At 35.5% G+C, this 21,646-nt stretch overlaps 1 protein-coding gene and 1 long non-coding RNA gene across 2 annotated transcripts; one reads left to right on the top strand and one right to left on the bottom strand.

The window, feature by feature from the left end:
* Nucleotides 1–123: 123 nt before the first annotated feature.
* On the bottom strand, nucleotides 124–5,978 carry LOC116303714 (uncharacterized). The gene is made up of 3 exons (XR_004197989.2): nucleotides 5,839–5,978; nucleotides 785–990; nucleotides 124–299 (listed from the first exon to the last, which is right to left on the bottom strand). It is a non-coding gene; the product is annotated as an uncharacterized LOC116303714 (long non-coding RNA).
* LOC116303712 (uncharacterized) lies at nucleotides 888–17,969 on the top strand. Its single transcript, XM_089030126.1, has 13 exons — nucleotides 888–1,002; nucleotides 5,197–5,334; nucleotides 5,631–6,349; nucleotides 6,715–6,877; nucleotides 7,461–8,398; nucleotides 8,790–8,943; nucleotides 9,239–9,303; nucleotides 9,547–9,690; nucleotides 10,510–10,689; nucleotides 11,000–11,109; nucleotides 15,589–15,733; nucleotides 15,984–16,129; nucleotides 16,274–17,969. Exons 1-13 carry the CDS (start codon nucleotides 939–941, stop codon nucleotides 17,379–17,381), a joined length of 4,074 nt encoding a protein of 1,357 aa, XP_088886252.1. The 5' UTR covers nucleotides 888–938; the 3' UTR covers nucleotides 17,382–17,969.
* The last annotated feature ends 3,677 nt before the right edge of the window (nucleotides 17,970–21,646 follow it).

Below are 21,646 nucleotides of genomic sequence, written 5' to 3'. Positions count from 1 at the left end.
GATGAATTTGAAAGCATTTTGAAAAATAGAAGTATACAGTATTTGAAAAGAATAGTCAACCGTTTGAAGTAAAACTGCCCTTTGGCTTATTCCGGTTGATAAAAGTGGACCCCCCCCCCCCCCCCGCCCATTCAACAACATCCCTTTAAGTCAGTATAGTGACACCAAGGAAATCGTCTTGTTCAAGGGACAACAAAAGTGAAAGGATATCTAACATGCAAAAGCCTACATTTCCTTATCTATAAATACTTATCCTTGTGAAGTGGCTGTGGAAACTCTGCTACCAGTTACAGCAATTTCTAGGGAAAAAACGTTATTTTTCAAATTTTCATCTTCAGTTTCCTGTTCAAGCTCATCAACACGTCGGCGAAAGCGGCTGGTTTAATTTACTAAAGTAATATAGTAATAGTATTATGCATCTGGGCACAGTTGTACGAAGCATGAATAGCGCTATCCGATATGGATAAATTTCATTCAGTGGATAAATTTATTGGAAAACGGCATCATTTTTTCCATCGACTTTTTTTTTTTTTCCTTTTAAACTCTGATTTCACTATTCTGACCAGGTTCTTGACCTCTTCTTTCTTGGAAGTACTGACTACGCCTATGCATAAATAACGACAAAAATGTCCGCTTTGAGGAAGCCGGGGGGGGGGGGGGGGGGGGGGACGGAGGGTTAATGGGTGGGGGGAGGGGGCGTGGGTAAAGTCCAATTTCTTTATGACGGTTTAAAGTCCTCTTGACCGCGAATGCACCACTGTATGGCTGCATGATATTCACGTACCCCCATCCCAAAAGTTGACCCTGGGCCGTGTAACTATAGTCACGATGACGCACATACTGAGTAGGGGTAGTTCCCCAAATAATAGGACTGAAGAAAATTCATCTCTGGGTTTTCGAGGGAGCATATACCAATTGAGAGCTGTGCAGCTTCAAGTATGGCTCGGGGCCTGCATCATCGAGGTTCCTCCACAGACTTCACGTCATCGTCTGAAGATGAATGTAGCATATTACTTGTTATTACTACTGAATGTTAGTAAAAAGATACTACAAAAGTCAGTTTGTTAGCAGATCCAATGACATCTTTACAAGATCCACATGATAGACTAAAACTATTATGAAATTATTTTAATTTAGTTAACTTTGTAGGAGTTGATCATCATACATGTTTTCAAGTATTTCTTTATGTTCAGTAAGTTGTTTAGTAAGTCGTTGGTCGGTGTGGCAATAGCTTATGTTTAATACGTGGAATAATCTACCGCTGCGAAAATAATTAGCTACCGTTTGCCTCTTCTTGGACTTGTTCTAACATTTTATGCAACTCTTATTTCCTGTTATTGACTTTAATGCAGAAGAACTTTATCTGTAGATGTATAATCTCAGGATATATATGGCTTTTTGCTTCCTTTCTCAGTATTTATTTATCATTAACACATCAGTGGGCTCTATGTTCAAATATGGCAGAACTGATTTACATTTATGCCAGAACTTTGGATTGAGTGCAATGAAACAAGCATTTATGAATCAGCTGAGTAGTTTGTCTTGTCTTATCTTGTGTGCTATACTTGAAAGCAACTGTCGAGGGATAATCAACTTCATTTCCCTGCTCCCAAGACATAAAATACAACCTAGTTATATTGTTATTTTGACAGTTTCGACATGGCAGAAAAAAGGGTTCTACTTTCAACGTTTATGCGTTAATAAGCTTTATATTTCTCTTTTGGGGCCTTAGGAAAATTTAAGGGATGCATATTTGAGATATAACACCCTGAGCGTTGGGAGAGATGATTTTGATCAGCACAAAAACTAACATTTTCGCTAATACCTCGAAGTAGAATTGCTCGAGGTTAGAAGAATTTTGTGAAACGTTTAAAGCACAAGAGACACGAATGGAACACTAAACGTTTTTTTAGCATGAATAAGAGATAAAGAAAAAAAAAATGCGAAAGTAGCAGCCTTGTCGTTTTTCTACTTTGTCGACAGTATTTAAATTGTAAATCAGGGAAATTTCCCGTTTGGCCTTGCCCAGGTTGTAAAGATCAACCACAACACAATTGAATGTCACTTTGACAGACAATTTAATATCACATGTACATTGACAGTTACTTCCTGCGAGTCTAAAAGACTGATGCGTTCAGTCCCCAGGCGGAATATGCACTCTGACCGCAATGCATTTATACTATGTATGAAATACGAGGCATTCGCAAAATGTTGTGTTGCAGAGCACATCTATCCTCTAGTTCAATCTCCGTACTTTAGATTTTCAAATCACATTGTCTTCACTGAAATATTTGTTTTAACCAACACTGACACCGATGACAAACGAGAAATATGACCCAAAGGTCAAGCTTTGCGTGGCTAGTCATAATAGAAAATTAAAATCAATTTTAGTTTGTATAAAATCATAAGACCACTAAGTACCCAGCACATTCTTTGAATGTAGCTCTTCGGTAGCTTTTTTCTTTAAAAATAAAAAAACTATTGTCTCTTGGGAGTTGCGAGTTGCGAGTTGCGAGTTGCGAGTTGCGAGTTGCGAGTATCCTTTTCCCCCCAACATATCATACGATAATAAAATACATATATATACATATATACATAAAGCTTTTTACTGAACTCCTACTGAATTAAAAAGATTTTTTTAAAACGAAGGATCGGCATATGAAATTGGCATATACATGAATAAAGAAACTATGCAAAGAAATGTTGGAAAATCAGACAAAAGAAAGGCCAAGTTACACATTGAAACGTAGCCTCCTTCGCAGCCGTTCTTAGGGTCGTTGCGTGACGACCCTAAGAACGGCTGCGAAGGAGGCTAATTGAAACGCTTCTAAAAGCTAAATCCATTTAATTTGTTGATATTTTATGATTTGTTTATCGCGAGAGGTTTCCGTCATTTTTGTCGCGGGTCGGAAATTTGTCTTTTATTTAAGTAATGTTTTTTGGTAGAAAGATAGATAATTGTTAATTCACGCTAGGACATTTATGGTTTTATTGCAAACAAATTTCTATTCAAACCATAACACAAATATTTTGTTGAATGGTTAAACTTTTCCCACTATGAGGTACTAAAATATTTGAATTGCTGAAAAATAAAGTAAATATCGTCCCATTAATGAAACTTCATCAAATGAAAACCGTGACCGAAGGTTCACTGTGAGATTGATAAACACAACGTCTACATGAAAACGCTCAATTCAGAAATATAACAAGAGTAATACACAATTGACATGGATACCCATGACCTATTACACTTTCAGATTGGCAATTTAAAATATCTTGTGCGTGTGGTAGGTTGATTCGTTGCGTGTCTGTAGTAGATCATAAAGCTTGTGACTTTTGTCATTTACGATTTGACGGAATAAATCATTTCATAAAAACTGTCTTCTCTCAAAAGACTATTGATAATAATAAGGATAATAATAATAATGATGATGACGATGATGATGATGATAATAATAATAATAATAACCTGAAACTAGGAATAAAGAACTTATATCCAGGATATAAAGTTAGACAAGTAACTGTAGTTTTTGACTTCTTAGCCGCTACGAAATTCTAAGTAAAGAACTGAACGTGTTATTTAGACAGCAAGTAGCTAGCCTAACCATAGAACGCTCTCAGAAATGTATTATTTCACAGAATTGTGAACTAATTGTTAAACGTTTTATGTGTTTGTAGTTCTAAGAGAGACTCATTTTAGTTTTGAAGAACTCAAAGTTGATCTTAGCTTCATGTACTATATACTCAATTGATAACTTTTAGTATATTTTATCTTTAATTTTTTTTCTGTTTTGTATCATACCCATTTTATAGATTATTGAAAATTCTTTTTTATTTTATTTTTTTATTTGTTACTTTTATAATTTACCTTTTCATCATTACTTTTATAATAATGTAAATACTATATAGTATACTTAGTCCACATTGCCTAGGCTAAGCCCGCAATGATGTTGATACATTTAGTGAGATTTTATCAATAAAGTTCCCCATAATAATAATAATAATAATAATGAAAACTTTATTTTGATGCTTTTGGTTAAACAACAATAAAAGTAAGAAATGATATGATATGAAGATACTAAAAATTCATTAAATCATCATCATCATCATCATCATAATTTTCTTTTTTAATTGTTTATAAGAAAAGAAAAATTGTATTTGGTATCTATACATATACATACATATATACTTTATTATTTGGTACCTCAATTTGATATTTACAAGTCATAGATATATAAATTAACAAGAATTCAGGCACAAGCTACCTATGATAACCTAAAGGTTAGCCAAGATAGGCAGCTAGCATATTTACAATAATTATATAAAATTTGATTGTCGAGAGAGGTATATTAATTCTAATTACAATATAATTATATTCATATAAGAAAAAAATATTAAATATTTTACAAGAATTAAATAAATAAGCAGCAAAATAATCATAGAAAATATACAATAAATAAATAAACACTAATATTAATAGATCAGAAAAAAAAAATTAATGTAAGTATGTATTAAGAATCATCGATATCTATTATTTACATGAAATTGCATATATGATTTAGTCCTGAGCTTAAATATAAGAATCTAGCAATTTGCTACGCATTGATTTAATGAAATTATTTCTGGTAGTTCTTTTTAAATTTTCATCAACTGAATTCCAAATTTTTACTCCTATATACTTAATGTTAAATAAGCCATAGTTGGTCCTAGCTTTAGGAAGGGAATAGGAAGACTTTGCAGCTAATCTTGTATTACATGATAATTATGTCTCTGATTCACTGGTTGGAAGTAATGTTCAAAGGTACTAGGGAGATTTCCTGAGTAAAAATCAAACATAAATAAAGCTGTATGTAGATAGACTAGATCCTCCAATTTCAGGATATTTAACCTAAGAAAAAGTGGACTAGTGTGATCAATATAATGAGAAAAAGTCATAAGTCTGACTGCTTTTTTTTGAAGAATGAGCAGAGGAGTAAGAACAGATTTATAAGGCCCAAAATATAAGGCCATATATTAAGTAAGGATAAATTAGAGAATAATAGAGACTTGACTATAGAGATATATATATGACGTATAGATTATCTATAATAATAATTATTATTATAAAAGTAATGAATAGTAACTCTCTAATTATAGGGAAAAAATGTTTTTGGGGTGTTTTCATGTTTCATGCGTTCTATTTTTGGCTCATGATAGGTTGCACCAAGAGGAAAAAGAAGCGAATAAAGAATATAGTCAATATCCGTGGTAAAGATAATCATGTGGCCGTTGGGAATGGTGCAAACGTATCAACAACAGCAGAATCAGCTGGTGTAACTCAGAATTATTTTGATGGTTAGTAATAGTAGTGGTATTAATTGACATAATGCAAAGTAACCATACAAACTTTGAACACTACTTCAAGACTCTTTCATGCTATCATTAGAGTCGGTCCGTTCGGTTATGCTAGGTTCTAGTTCGCTACACTATCTTATAATAGTATCATAGATTACTAAGGTTGCCTAGATTACTAAGGCGCATGATTAGATATAAAACACATCACACAGAAACAATACAATAGAAAACAATTATCTATAAAAACTGATCATTGATCTTGACCGCAGTAACTCTTATTTCTTTCTTTTACGTAGTTGTAGAAATATTGAAAAACCCCACCACACTTCTCGAGGCAGTGGCTAAATGTCGAGGCACCGAGAAGGATAAAATCGAGAAGAATATTTTGCAACATCTTCTACCAGAAATCGAGAACCATGCTATCAAGGCCGCAAGCAGTTGCAACGATGCTCTAGAGCTGCTTGCTAGGTTCTGTTCTCCAGAGCTGAAAAGTCCAAGACTTACCATTCATTCCCTAAGGATAATGAAGCGGTTGCTTGATCTAGAGTTTGGCAGCTGTGAGTCGGCAAACGCTCATATTATAGAGGTCGAAAGGATACTGCGTCGGTCCTTGGTCGACGGCAGCTTTGCAGAAAACCTTCAGCATATTCAAAGTTGCCGTCTTGAAGTGTATAACAGTATTCTAGCTTTAATACTGCTGTACCTTGCTAAGGGTCACCTGAAACCTCCATACATTAACAAGACAGAGAAAGAAGAAATAAAACAGACTGTAACGAAAAACATCCAGAAAACTCTCCAAAGAAATCCGCGTCCCAAAAAAGATCGCTGGCGCTTCTCAATGGAAACAGTTTTAAACTTGATCGAGCGTTTGTTTGACTACAATAAATTGAGTCGCATGACCAAGCTGTTGGATTTGTGTAAAGATATCACGCTGGAAGCTTTCCTGAAGAAGCTGCAATGTGCAGAAAGTAGTTCAGTGGATTATTTTGTCATCCTGAAAATGCTCCATGGCAAGGTAAATACTGTACTCACGATGTATTGGTAAGCCAAAAAAGACGTATTGCTAAGCCAAAAGTCCTAAACTGCTTGTTATTACTAATCTGTACAGACTTTTACAAACTGAGTAAGAGCATCGACCCATCATTATCATCACACGGGACAAAAGCAAATCGATCTTCACGCGGAAAACACGAGACGCAATAAACCAATCAATTGACTCTATGATTTTTGTATCGTAAACAAGATTATTCCTATATGCTAAGTGTATGTTAAGTGTATGCTAACCCTAAGATTATTACTTCTTACCTACCTTATTGATCTTTTTGGAAAGACGAAGATTTAATGAAAAATTGATAATTATTTGCTGTTTTCCTTTTCTAGTTGTGTACCAGTAATGCCGATGCTTATCAAATTATTGAGATCATCATCAAGAATCACGATGTGTTCAGTAAGCAATGGCAACGCAGAAATGAAGACTGGAAATTTTCATTGCTCGCTTGCCAGACACTGCTTCACACCATTAACAGTACCAAGCTTTCTAAAGGTATCCAATAATTTTGAATTAAATCGTACAAATATTGTTAAAAGTTACACGACTTACCACTTTAAAGTGCAAATGAACCCTTTGACAATACATTCAGTACTGGTTCTGCATAAAGTAAATAGTTGATTGGTAAAATATTTCTTGATTTGAGTGATGCGTCTCTAAGTTATGAAGGTTTAATACTTCCAATATGTTAATGATGATGACGTCAGGTAAGGTATTTGAGTGTTTTTGTTGTAACTAGTAATACTAAATGCTGGCCATTTTGAAAATAAAAATTGTAAATAGCTTTCATGTAAACCATGAGTAAAATAATGATGCTTTTAAAATACTGTTTCTATGAACCAGTTCGATTTTGTATATTTGATTAAGCCTTAATAGACGTCACATCATTAGCATATTGGAAGTACAAACCTTCATAACTTAGAAACGCATCACTCAAATCAAGAAATATTTTACCATTCAACTATTTACTTCGTGTAGAATCAGTACTGAAAGTATTGTCGAAGGGTTCATGTGCACTTTAAAAAAATCTTATCAATTTCATGTCCTGAAATATTCGTTTATTTTGTGTAACCTATAGCTACTAGAATCAAAGCTGCTCACTGTCTTGCTAGTTTGATGGCGACCAAAGTTTACGGAAAATCGGAAGTCATTCGCAACATAATAGAAAACCATTGCATTAAGACTTCATTTGCTAGAGACTCCAAATCCAGAAAGGTCGTCATTGAAAGAAGACTCAAACCGGAGTTACTAGACCACATTCCGTTAGAACGAGACGTGATGATTAAGCAGATCTGTAAAATCCACGAATCCAAAGGTTTGGAATGCATAGAAATCATTGATGAGGATGAAAATCGTGTAATAGTACGTGGGTTATATGACTACCAACCTGTAGCTATCACTGTGGCTATCATAAATCCTATAAAGAATCTGTATGCAGATCAGGATCAAGATCTGTCACCATCAGAAAAACATCTGCAAAATGAAACTAAGGTTCTTCAACATCTCAATCAAACCCCGAACAAGCATGTTCTGATGGTCCATACCGCTGACACCAAAACACGGCCATTACATATGATTTGTGACTACATGCCAAAAGAAGACTTACTTCACTTTTTGAGAGTTTGTAAAGAGGAGCTAGAAATCCCTACTTATCGTCAGCTACTTAATGTATGTCTTGGGATAGCTAACTGTATGAACTTCATACACAAGAAGCAAGTCATTCACAATCAGCTGCGACCAGAGCATGTTTTACTTGACGACAACTTTAATGTCAGAATCACGGGTTTCTGCCAAGCTAAGATTCTTTCTAAGAATGAAATGGAAAGGGGCATCCATGGAGAAAAGTTGGATTTGGAAGACCCGTCGATAAGGTTTTCTGCTCCAGAATGTCTTGAAGATGAACCTTTGTTCTCACGAGAGTCTGATATTTGGGCATTCGGTGTTCTGATGTACGTTGTGTTCACGTGTGGGGGTACCCCATATGCCAATGTAGATACTAAGAACATTCATCAACACGTAAGTATTATCGATGGGAATCTTTTATTTACGTGCAGGGGCGTAGCGAGAACTTAAAAATATAAAAAAAATAAAAAATAACGGAAACAAGCAAGCAAAAAGAAATATTTTCATTCATCCAATCTTTATAAAAAAATTAAAACATCTAAACAATTATATTTCTTCAATATAATTCTTAATATTTTCTTTTTCTTATATATTTCGACAATTAATGAGTTACCAAATAGGTTTGTGGGGGGGGGGGGGGGGGGGGGGGGAGGAGGAGGGAGGAGGGAGGGGGTGGGGGGAACGCGGCGGAGTATTAGCGCGTGCTATCTAGCTGGCCGTTTTATGGAGCCAATACCTACATGCTTTTGACTACGACTAAAATTAATTTATTATCAATCCACAGGTCCTCTCGGGCCGAACATTAACAAAAGACATGGGAGACGAAGTATTTCTACTCATACAGAAATGTATGGGAAAAACTAGGCAAGACAGAATCAGTTCATTTCCGAAAATTTCCGAAGAGCTTCAAAAACTTCTTGCTGAATGTGACGGAAAAGGTACTTCTACTTTCGTTTTCACCCAATACCTATTTTTGTCCTCATCAGCTTTCTGTTTTGAGTTGAAGGTTATGTGTTGTATAAATGGTGAACGTATTGGTAGTGCGTGTTGAGCAAACATCATTAAAAGGCCCATCATGGGAAGAGATATGTGTAAATGTTACGTAAATATAACTTTACGTCATTTACTACCCGAGTCCAGGAATCGAATCCGAAAGCCAAATATATTTAAAGTCTATAAGTATTAAGTTTAATATCTTAAAGAAAAATTGTATGACATTTCGTTCATTACAAGGTGCAGATGAACGTCTTAGACTGATTTCAGAACCTTTGCCAAAGGAAGACAAAGATATTGACGTTGTAAGTATGTTAATTGTTTGACGCACAACAATTTTTGTTTTCCACCTTGTACAGTGTCGTCGGAGTATTTACGCAGTTATCATATTGCAAGAACATGCGCATGCAACTCCGTGTGGGAGGGGGTGCGACATTACTACGCAGTTTTATAAGATTTATGCTCATTTTTTCTTAGTCTTATACTCATAATCCTAGAGTATTAAAATTGTACAATTTGTAATAATTTTCGTTCTTTCTTAAAAAAAGATGAAAAATACACCAAACACAACCAAAGAATCATTGAGCCTTGTGGATAACAGTAAGCAACATTTGGAAAAATTAAGGTTATTGGACCATACGCATCTTGCTAGGGTTGTAGAAGATCGGAAAACCAAATCTGGAAGAGTGATTGTAAGTGTTATGAGAGAGAAAATTAATGTTTTTACAGACTAAGCTAGACATCAGTTTTCTAATTACTATTTCTTATCGTATGAAAACAAGATAAAGTACGATCAATTAGTCATTGAAAATATCGATATAAGATTTCAGTAAGGCTACCATCACCCAAGTTTAGATGATGATATGCTTTGAATTTACAAGTAAACTTCTTAGCTCCTCCCATTAGCATGTACACCTCTGGTTACACCCTACACACTCTTTACCCCTTTGCTTAGTTATTTTGGCACTATTCTTTTAAATCTTATGATATAAATATCCCTCGTAGACCTTTCAATACATTTACCATATATGCACATATTATCTTTAGTTTAAGCAATGTTTAGTTCTATGATTTTCACTCGTATCACTCTTTAATAAGATATCACACTTAGCAATTTACTATTTCCATTAGCCAATCAAGACACAGCGATAATATCATATTGATTGTAGGATGACACCTGTCATGAAGTTATTATAAATAGAGCTCATGTAATGTAATTAGTTTAAGTCAGAAGAGTAGAAGAAGAGAAAGTGGAATAAAGATCCCGTAGCTCGTACCGAGAGCGGTCAATCCCATAACATAAGTATCAAGAGCACAGCAGCAAATGACTGCAATTTTCCCCCAGCCTTTTTAGTATCTTAGTTTTATAATAGAATAGATGTTAAATTAGCAGTACTAAGACGAAACGAGCCCTTCTGAAGCCACAACATTTTCTGGTTGCCTTCGAAGAGAGCTAGAATACATTGGACTAATGTCGAGTTATTTATGTGCACTTTTTTTTTTTCAACAAGGCCTACGAAAACTGCGAGGGTCCAAGTCTACGACATTACATCTTGAGTAACAAATGTACACCTGAAGATGTGATTGAATTCGCTGCTCAAATCACCGAAGCAATAAACTACCTCCACCAAAAGAACATCGTACTTTGCGTTTTAAATGCTGAAAGCGTCAGGGTTGTCAAAAAGAATCATGTTAGTATTCGCACGAACATTTGTGTGTTATATGAATTCCTTGTTCTACTGTGCCTTCCTGAATCAATATTTGCTAACCGTAAATTGAATGTAGTTTGATAAGCAATGACTCAAGAAATTGAGGATGACAGTAAACGATTTACACAACAATAGCTATTAGGAGTGTGTTGATGGGGTTTTAATAGGGGGTATGATCATGATGGGGTACCCGATTGTCAGTTAAATGCTAAAACAGTTAACTGACTATCGGGTACCCCATCATATCCCCTATTAATGCTTCTAAAAACTTAATTTAACTTTCTTTCTTCAGGTGAAAATCTTCGGATTGCACTTCTCTAGAAGCATTTTACCATCTTGCAACCAGTTCAACACCTCATTTGGTGTTGTGAATGGCGAGGTTCATCCAGATGTATATCGTTGGTAGGTCAACAAAAAAAGTTTTCAGAGTAGCATTTCTTTTACTGTTTTCGTCTTTCTATTTGATTCCAGTACCATTCAGTATTTAGTACTTTAAAGTGCCTATCACCCTTATTTTGTTATTTTTTTATATCGAAATATAAGCTATTCTAAGAAACGTGTCCAAGGAATTTTTCGCTTCTGACGCTTCTTTCTATTTTTTTCCGAGCGGTCAAAAGTGCGAAAATAGTATAATATTCCACCCTATGTATTGTTATTAATGAGGTATGAGGCATCCACTCTGGCCTGGAACAATGCCCAGGTAACCCAGAGTGTAATGTTTTTTTATCCCGCTTGCTCGCGGGTGAGGCGGGTGGGTCGACGTCTGTACTCTTCCCGTTAATTTGAATGAAGTGGCACCAGAGGGACCACGCTTCCCTTTATATATACTCTATTTGCATATTACAATTCCCATCATAATATTCACACTGACTGTGAATAGGCATTTCTTTGACTCTGGCCGCGTAAAATGATAACCTAGAGGACTGGGCTGTGACGTAAGAGGAGTAAGTTGGGTTTAAATGCTCCCCTCATTCTCTCTAGATTTCACTAAAGGAGGATGTTTACCTAGCATGCTTTGCGCGCCTCCACCAACTATATTATCACACTGAAAAGTCACGTGATCTACTCATTTTCGCTTTCATGTCAATGCAGAAACATCGACTATGGACTCGACTATGGAGATTATAGAGGGAAATCGTGAGCCCTTTTTCACTTCGGATCATCTCTTTCTCTACTGTATTGTCAAAAAGGATCAATTAGACTGAATTTGCTGGTATTACGTGTTTTAAATTTGTGACAGTTATCAGCCATCTTCCCAGGCATTTTCTTTGAAGAAAGAAGACTTGCATAATTTTGAACCAAAGACAGTCTCGATTTTCCGGAAGAAAATCGCTAGTGAATAAAGTAGTTTTATCTAGCAGCTGTTGTTCGAGGTAATATACAAAAGTCATGTGTTAATTTGTTGTTGTTTATCTACCCTTGAGAAAACTATACAATCTACTTTCTTCGATTGAGTATTTTCTTTGAATGTCTTGCCTTTGTATTAATTTGAACTTTTAAGCTTTTTGTAAATTTGAGTTCTTAAAGAAAATTACACAATCTGCACTGTGAAATGATAGGTTTGGCTTTCTTGAGTTGAATAAAATTAGTTTCTAGTGGTTTGACTATTTATAATGGTAATTGAACTGAGTGGAGTGCAATTTGGTCTGAAATCAAACGCGCGACCGCGTAGCGGGAGTGCGATTTGTAATTGCAAGTTTGATTTCAGACCAAAATTGCATTCCACTCAGTTCAATTACCACTTTATTATATCCATTTTGAAATCTTTTTTGAAAAAGACGTTTTTTCCAGTTAAACCGACATGACTTACAATCTAAAAGCAGTCGATTCAAACATGCTGCCAAGAGAGCTTGTTTATACTGATCGAGCAATGATTCTCATTTTGAAAACCAACACTTTCAATCCAAAACTAAAATGAATTTATACCGAACCAAAAGGCATTACATGTATTAAGAATCTCTTACTTACATTAAATAACAAGACAATCCTGCCCAAAAGGGTTGTAATGAACTGGCTGTTGTCCATATTACAGCCAATGCTCACTGCTTGTTCTGTTCAACATGTTTAGATCACACTTGTGCCCGCAAAACAGCAAAAATCAAAGGTTGTTTAGTCCTTCGGTTGTCCTTAAGAAGTCACGTAGCTCAACAGAAATCTTCTTCTTAAGAAAAACTTCTTTTAATGACTGTATTTTCGATGTGTTGTTATGCTTTAAAGATTGAAAAGGAAACCACTTTCCACGATCAATCGCCAAGAAGTCACATTCAAAAGATGCCGATTGCATTTTCTCCCACTGCTTTTCGCTGTAATATCTTCAACTTACTTAAGCAATTACTTTACAAAGATGCTTTTGACGATTTTAAGTGATCAGTTGGTCTTTTTAAGTCCTTTTTACGGCTTTTTAAGTCTTTATTTAAGACTGTGGACGGTAAAATCGTTCTTCAGAAAATTTTTTTTTTTGAGCCGTGGCTCTTTTTTTTTTGCAAGAAGCGGTGAGCTCAACACTCAGATGGATTCCTTGATATAATTGGCTAGAAAATGACATGTCTCTCTTGTGATTGGCTCATATCAGTTGATGTGCAAAATCGTGCAATTTAGAGCTCAAAATCGTGCAATTTATGCTGAAATCACTACTGCAGGGAACCAATCAGATTGCAGGATTTGCTTGTGATTTCAAAACGGATGTAATAAATTCGTTTATAGTTTGTTAGATTAAGGTAATTCTTGAATTGTTTGTCGGGCTTGTGACACGTGCTATGAATAAAAGTAAGCTTACTCTTTTCCCTCTTTAATAAAACTACCTTCGATTGATAAAATAAAAAATAAAACATTTTTCATTGTCATTGTTATTATATGAAGTATACGTTTGAATTTTAAAATCAAGATTATCAGATTTGTCTGAAGATACTCAAAAATACAATTTTTGGTAATCTAGCAGGTCACGTCAAATCAAGGACGTAAGACAAGACGAAGCGAAACACAAGGCGAATTTTAGTGGAAATTGTAATGGCCGTATCTCACTCAAACTTGGAGACTTAAGGAGACTTAAGGGATATAGCATAGTATGAAGGCTATACTTTGTGTAGGTGTTTCCTTTTTAAAATTTTCTTCGTTTAATTTCGACTTATTCCCACATAATTCAAAGCCTACAAACACTTCGCTTGTCAAAACAATTTTTATCTTTTTCTATCCATTCATTGATACGGCATATTTTGATTTTTCCTGTGGCAAAAAATTACGAAAATACCGAACAAGGTCCCAGTTAGATGTCCAGACTTTCTATTGTTTGTCAGTATGGATGCAGAAAATATTGAATAAGCAAACGGCTGTTGTTTTTGTTTGGCGAAATAATCGAGGAAAATCGTCGTCGAGAGGAAATTTTTCAAACAAACGCTAAAGACAGATGCATAATGGCACGGCGCGCAAAGCATGCTAGGTAAACATCCTCCTTTGATTTCACTAGTATTTATGACCAATTTGCCGGGTTTTTTACGCTTTCAAAAGACCTAGTATTTCTGGTTAGAGGATGTTAATTACTTCAGACTTCAGGAATGATATTATTTTTGAATTATGTTAAGAAAAAGAAAAGCAGCGAGAAGTTAAACGCCACCTAGGGAAAACCTCATATTAGGTTGTCACGCTCAGAATCAAGTGTAATAAATTAGCTTCAAAAACTTATAGATTTCACATACAGTAACTCTAAGCACTACATGTACCTACACCCTTTAACTCATAGATTTTTTAGCATTATTCTTATTAATATCTCATGTATTTATGGATGAATATGTGAGTCCGTGCCGCGCAAAATTCTTCCAGGTCGTTTCCAAATCAGAAACATAAATGACAGAAACAATGAAATAACTCCAGGTAGTTCACAAAATCTTTTTCAATGTTGATGGCTTAACAGTTTTCAAAATCTAAACATGAATTGCATTATATATTTATAATGTCGTAGTTCAGTCGAGGAACTACATGTAAGGGTGCGTGACACTTCGCATCATCAGTCTACTCTTACTCTGCAGGTCAACATGGCTTCACTTCATAGTCGAATATGATATTTTCTATTCTATCAGTTTTCTATCCTGTCTCACAGTATCTAGCCATACCTATCTTTGAAGATAAAACGATCGTCTATCGAGGGAAATTCGATAAAAGTAAAAAATCTGAAGAGCATTATACGGTAGCAAATAATTAAAATATTGTGAATAGTAGTATTATTGTGTCAATCGTAGACATCGTACGGGCATTTGGTCTCAACCATTCATTACAGCCCTTTTAGCATTGCACTAAATATTTCTTAAGAGTTTAATAACCACTGAAATGTTACCACACTAACCCAAAACTGTTTGATTCTTTAATAAACCTTGCTTTGCTAGCTTGTGTTCGCTTCACTAATATACCAGTAAATTAGGCTACGAATCCCGATGAGAACTGGAAATAGAATCTTTAGATAATTAACTTCCTCATAGAAGCCCAATAAAGTAGTTAAAAGTCCAAGGACTTCTAAAAAAACCCAAGAAACGCAAGGACGTTTTCAGTATCCCATACATTTCTTTGTAAATCAAGAAGGGCGTGTTGCTCCTTCTACTTCACTAGCCGAGTCTCCCCTTTCGCTCGGTCATATTTTGAAATCTTCCTATTTTCGCACTTTGACCGCTCGAAAAAAAATAGAAAGGAGCGTCAGAATAAAAAAATTCTTTGGACACGTTTCTTTGAATAGCTTATATTTCGATATAAGAAGGTAAAAAAATAAGGGTGATAGGCACTTTAACCCATCTCTTTCATTGATAATCCCATTGTTATTATTTTTACACCCAACTGATTCTCCTTCCTGCGGCGTCTTTTACTGAGGCAGTAAATAAAATACTGATCTTTTATCAGGTGCGCTAAAGAGGTCATTCAGGAAGGGATATTTTCTACCGCTGGAGATATCTGGTCACTCGGCATGACAATTTTGGAGATGTTTCTGTGTCTTGCAAAAGATGCCGATACTGCAAAACCATTCTCGCAGTATTCTAATGAAGAGGTAGTGTACCTAAATTGCTGTTTCATCATTTATTGTTGATTACCCTAACGTCACAAGCTACTGTGGTTGCGACAAGATAGGATTTTGGTAGACGTCAAACATTTTTTCCTAATACATCATCGGGAAACAGATTTCAAAGGCACGTGAATATGGGAAAAGCCTTGATTGACATTCACCAAAATCTACTCCATTGCTATTGAAAACTCCTGCCGGTTTTTGAGTAGTTGTGTGTTTTTTTTGTGATCATCAGATTTTGGGCGCTTTAAAGAAGAATTGCCGTCCTTTCCAACCTGTCCTATGCCCGGACTGGGTGTACGTACTCGTGACACAGTGTTGGTGTTTAAAAACCACAGAACGAGCTTCTTCATTGTCAGTGCTCGATTGCTTGACACAAAAGTACGTATCTTAGTATCTTCGTTTAGGCCAGATTTTATACTTTGTGCAAATGATATATTAGTACTATCATTCTTAGTAACTGTAGCATTTTAAGGCTTTATTTCATTTATTGAAAAAAATTATAGATAAATATTTAAATTTCAGATGCCCTTGGAAATCTTACCTTCTTCAGCGTTGGATAAAACAGAACGAAATACATGAAAATTGGCCAAATTTGAATGTTGTTCAGCAGCTTGATGAAACTAATCCCATCTCCAGACAAGACGTCGAAAGCTCGGTTTCTGAGGAATTTGCGGGTTCCCATATCTACGACTATGAGGGTCCATTTTGGTTAAAGAAATTTAAAGACCTTGTGATAAGTGGAAAGCGTTTCTTGATGCCATCATCACGACCTCCACGATCAGAACAACGACCACGACTGCCAAATTCACCTCAAGAAACACCGGAAGATATCAAGCACAAGAATCAGAAGGGCAAGGATGAAGACGATTGTGACGATACCTACGACTTGCCAAGACTACCAGAATACGAAGTGACTTGTCCTCCAAGATTGAGATCGGCATCATTCCCACCACTTTCGTTGCCACCAAATTCAACCCAAGAAACAATTACTGATATCAGGCAGAAGGAAAAGAAAGGGGAGGATGACGACACATATTATAATATCGACGACATGACAAAACTACCAGAATACAAGGTGACGGCTTGTCCTCCAAGACTGAGGTCCGCATCATCCCCACCACTCCCCTGGCCACCAAATTCAACCCAAGAAACAATTACTGATACCAGGCAGAAGGAAAAGAAGGGAGAGGATAACGACATATATGATGATACCAACGACAGGCCGAGACTACCAGAACACAAGGTGACAGCTTGTCCTCCAAGACTGAGGTGCGTATCATCCCCATTACTCTCGTTGCCACCAAATTCACCCCAAGAAACACCGACAAATATCAAGCACAAGGAAGAGAAGGGGAAAGAAAACGACATATACGATGATACCTACGATAGGCCAAGAACAAAATGTTTGCATGGTAATTCCGACCAGGAATGCTATACACCTTACCTAGAACCTGATGAATCGTATCAAGGTTTGTCGTATTCCACAGAGAATGGATACATGTCTTTAATAAGCAACTCAAGTGAAAGGATATTCGATGTGGATGTCGCTGGTTTCCATATGGCTTCTACCAATAATGGGGCTGCCAACAATATGGAAAATCAAAAGCCCGTTTTTTTAATGAATATATAACCTTGACAACGACAAGCACGAGCCAACGTTTTTACGCTCAATGACACGTGGCGGTCTAATAATCAAATAGAGAAGCATGATACTGGTTCATAAACTATTAGGGACCGTACTAATAGAATATATACAAGATATGGCTTATAGTGCCTTGTATAGACGCAATCATTTGTAAATAAGTAAATATATCGTTCCCCTTTTCTTACCGACAATTAGAAACAGCATGATTTTAGCACAGGGGAATTTTTAAATTTTCCATATTAATCCATGTCTTATATACCTATACTTATTACTGAATATCTAAAAATAATATACATGATCAGTTGTATTATTTCCATAGCGAGACTTACTCAGTAAAAACCTCTTTAATATACTTTCGTTCCTTCGCTGTTCCTAATCAATGCGCGTGTGAGAAAAGCGATACTTCCAATCAGAAGCCGACAGCAACCGGCTGTTGCTTGGAAAGTATCAGTTTAACGGTGGGGAAAGTGCAGTTAGATTGAACAAAATTCGCTCAGAGTGAAGCTAAGAACAACTAAAACACGCTGTAGAAGATTCATAGGATTTTATTAAAATTCAATGCACGAAAATGAAGATTTATGAAGTCCTATATATTGTATAGTAAACCAGCACAATGTATACGCTTGGGTAACCTGTGGCGTGATCTTAACATGTTTAACAGAAATCGTAAAATGCAAGCAGTAAGCATTGGCTGTATGGACAACAGCCAGTTCATTACAACCCTTTTGGGCAGGTTTGCCTTGCTATTTAATGTAAGTAAATGATTCTTAATACATGTAATTCATTTTAGTTTTGGATTGAAAGTGTTGTTTTTTCTTTTTCCTTTTATGCTTTCTGCGTGCTTTATTACTGAACGGAGCACGGAAAAAGCTGTTTTATATTTGTTAAATATAAGAATGGTAAAATCTGAACTGTGATTCGATGGACAAGAAACTTGGAATTCAAAAAACATATTTTTCATAATCATTTTGTCCATTGGTAGCTTTTATCACGGCAAATAAGTATTCCTTTTCGTTATCTGCTGAATTCGAGGCCAATGGTAACTAAAATTTGCAATCGTTTTAAAAATCGGGCGTTTTGAAAGGCCCTACTTTGTATTTATCTACTTGAGTTTTCATTCAACAGCATAAAGTACTTATTGATTATTGAAAAATTGGAAAATATACGGCTTCGAATCTTTACAACTTTAAAAACTTGAGTTTTACTGATCGAGTCTCATTCCAGTACTGAATGATTTGAAGATTGAACGGACCTGGCACTATAATTGTAGATAAGACGTTGTAAATAAAACCTCTCGGCTAGTATGCTAAACTTGTGCTAACACAACGGGATGTTTTGGTAAGCCTTTGCATAGCTGTCCAGCAGGGCAGGCAACCCAAATTATGCTTTTAGAAGAAGAAGCCTGTAAATCGGAAATAGAATTCGAATCGTCCTCATTTGCATTCAACATGGATTTCTAGTCAAACTCACTTCAATGTCAAACATTTAAAAAAATTTTCTAATTAACCGATTTCAATAAACTTTGAAAGATTTAAGATTTGAAGTATGGAATCTGAGACCGAGTAGAACGCTGCAAATTGTAATATATTTAGAGTTTTAATATATTTTGGTTTTCAAAGCTGGCACTTTTCGCAACTAGTAGGCTATAACTTATAACGTACTAGTAGCTCATCCAATAAGAATGCAGCATTGATGATAGACCACTAGTTGGATTTGACTCTTAAAATATATTATCTGCTTTTAAGAATCCATGTAGGCGTAGTTCATATATTCACCCTTCACACTGCATATGAAAGATTTATGTATAGCGGGTATTCAAAATGTTTTGTTAACTAACGAAATAAATCCCACACTTGGAAAATAAAATTCTCAAAAAGCTTCTGAACAAGTTGAGAAAATCGAGCCTTCTCATTGGATGTTCCGAATCACTTGGAACAAGCCAATAATGTAAAAGCACAAATGCTCCGTTTAGTCCAGATCGCTCTTTTTTTTCAGATCTCCGACCGACAACGTTTTTCGAAGTAGGTGTAAGCAATATTCACGTTCGATCGTTATCGGCACTAGAAATGGTCGCCTTTATAATAAATGTCAATGCATTCATTAGCCACTCATAATAGAAATATATTACATATGTTATAGGACGACCGCTCTCGGTATGTTCTTCGGGATCTTTATTTTACTCTCTGTCTTGAACTAATTACATGAGCCCTATTCATAATAGTTCTATGACAGGTGTCATTCTATAATCAATGTGATAATATCGTTGAATCATGATTGGCTAATAAAATAAGTAAATTCCTGAGCGTGATATCTTAATAACGAGTAATACGAGTGAAAATCTTGGAATTAAACATAGCTTAAACTAAAGTTAATATATGAATATATCGTAAATGTATAGGAAAGGCTTCAAGGAATATTTCTATCATAAGATTCAAAAGAATAGTGCTAAAATAACTAAGCAAAGGGGAAAAAGTGTGTCTTGAGGTGATTCCGTCGGACCGATCGCAGCGAGGTCCGTACAAATGACCGAGAGCCAAAATATTTTCCCGTGCGGCCCGACCTAACTCAGTCAACTATAAGCATTTTATCATATGAACCTAATAAATAAAAAAGGTATTTTACTAGTTGCAAATTATGTCAATATGGTCGCAGGTTTTGAGCAGAGCCGTACGGATTCGTACGGCCCTGCTCGCTCAAAGGCGTACGCTCCTCCTCACGCCATTTTCCCGAAGGTTTTTCTAAGAGCGCGCGCCCGGGCAGATACAGGTCATATGATAAGTAGTTTCTATTTCGGTCAAGGAAAGCTTTGTTTTTTTTTCTCGAAAATATTTTGTATGACAATAATATCGATAAATAGTACAAAGAAGCTTTGTCCTTTATACTATTTATCGTTATTATGTCATATAAAATATTTTCGGGAAAAAACAAAGATTTTTATATTTTTATTATTATTATTATTATTATTATTATTATTATTATTATTAAATATTATTTTATCATATTTTATCAAATTACCGCTGTGTTTCTTGATTACAGACTCATTTGCACAGGGTTAGCCTCGAGTTTGTTCAGAATATTCGAGTGTTCCAGTCAAGGTTCTGTCGAGTTTCAAAATGTTTGTATTGTTGAAGTTGTACATTCTTTATTTTTCTGTTGTGGTATTTGTGAATATTTAAACACTGATACGAGGCTAACCCTGTGCAAATGAGTCTGTAATCAAGGAATACAGCGGTAATTTGGAATTCAAATTCGAAACTAGTCTATTAGTTCTAAAGAGCTAGAACGACTAGACACTTAAATAAAAGTGATTTATATATTTTATTATTCTTCATGCAGAGCTTTCCTCCAAAGAGGATTGCAAATTTGAGTGCCTTTCTTGATAAGGTCATTCGCTTTGTCTGTAGTGTTCAAAGCGTTCGACGTCGGTTCAAGGAAATAACCCTCATTATTAAGACAAGAGGATCACGCATTGTGACGTTCTGTTACTTCAAGTCTGCTGACATGTTTCCAAAATACGTACCTTGGCGATCAAGACATTAAGTTCGCCTACTCTGAAATGTATTTTAGCGATATGAAAGGAATTGGTTTTGAGGTCACAAAACTAAGTACTTATTTTTTAGTGCATGCTTGCAGTTACTCCCCTGCCCCAAAATAAAAATTAAAAAAAGATGTATCTTGAGAAGCTAGCCACTTTTTAAAGCAAAATTTTTATTCAAGATATATACTATTTAATATTTTGTTGTTTGAATAACTTTGTAAAGAAATATTGAAAAATAAACATTTGCCACTTAAGAGGGAGTCTCTGTAACAGCGTGCCACTCGATCTGGGCTCGAAAAATAGATTTCTTTTATATTCCTATCATCGAAAGTACTATCTATCCTCACTACAAAATTGCAGTTAGAATTGTTCTAAATTCTTTTTTCCAACCGCTTTACGAATTTTTGTCTATCAACCCCAAATCAGTGAAAGACGCCGATTTTCGAGGTCGGCCGAGGGCTATTTTCAAAGTCTGTTTTCTCGGGTCTCTGCACATAAAAGCTAATTTTTCTATCCAGAACTTTAGTCTAGTGTAACTTCTGCATAAAAACAGTAATAGTTTTTTTTTGGAATGCGCGAATTCTGAAAAATAATCCTAACTTATCGAGACTACTGAAAGCGTGACATGGAAAGCTAAAATTATGAGACCTCGAATATTGCACATTTCTCATTTGTGGCACCTAATCCAGCCCTAAAATGTCATTCAACCTTG

This window comes from Actinia tenebrosa, unplaced genomic scaffold (assembly GCF_029948245.1).
Source record: "Actinia tenebrosa isolate PJP-AT-01 unplaced genomic scaffold, QUT_ActTen_1.0 PGA_scaffold15__27_contigs__length_11533743, whole genome shotgun sequence".
Taxonomy (NCBI): Eukaryota; Metazoa; Cnidaria; class Anthozoa; order Actiniaria; family Actiniidae; genus Actinia; species Actinia tenebrosa.
This window is presented reverse-complemented; position numbering and strand designations above follow the sequence as displayed.

Excerpts from the sequence above, each read along its gene's own strand:
- LOC116303712 (XM_089030126.1), top strand. The coding sequence starts at position 939 with ATGGCTCGGGGCCTGCATCATCGAGGTTCCTCCACAGACTTCACGTCA. Across the intron at positions 1,003-5,196 it reads GTCATCGTCTGAAGATGAAT|GTTGCACCAAGAGGAAAAAG; the intron begins GTAGCATATTAC and ends GGCTCATGATAG. Across the intron at positions 11,110-15,588 it reads CATCCAGATGTATATCGTTG|GTGCGCTAAAGAGGTCATTC; the intron begins GTAGGTCAACAA and ends ATCTTTTATCAG.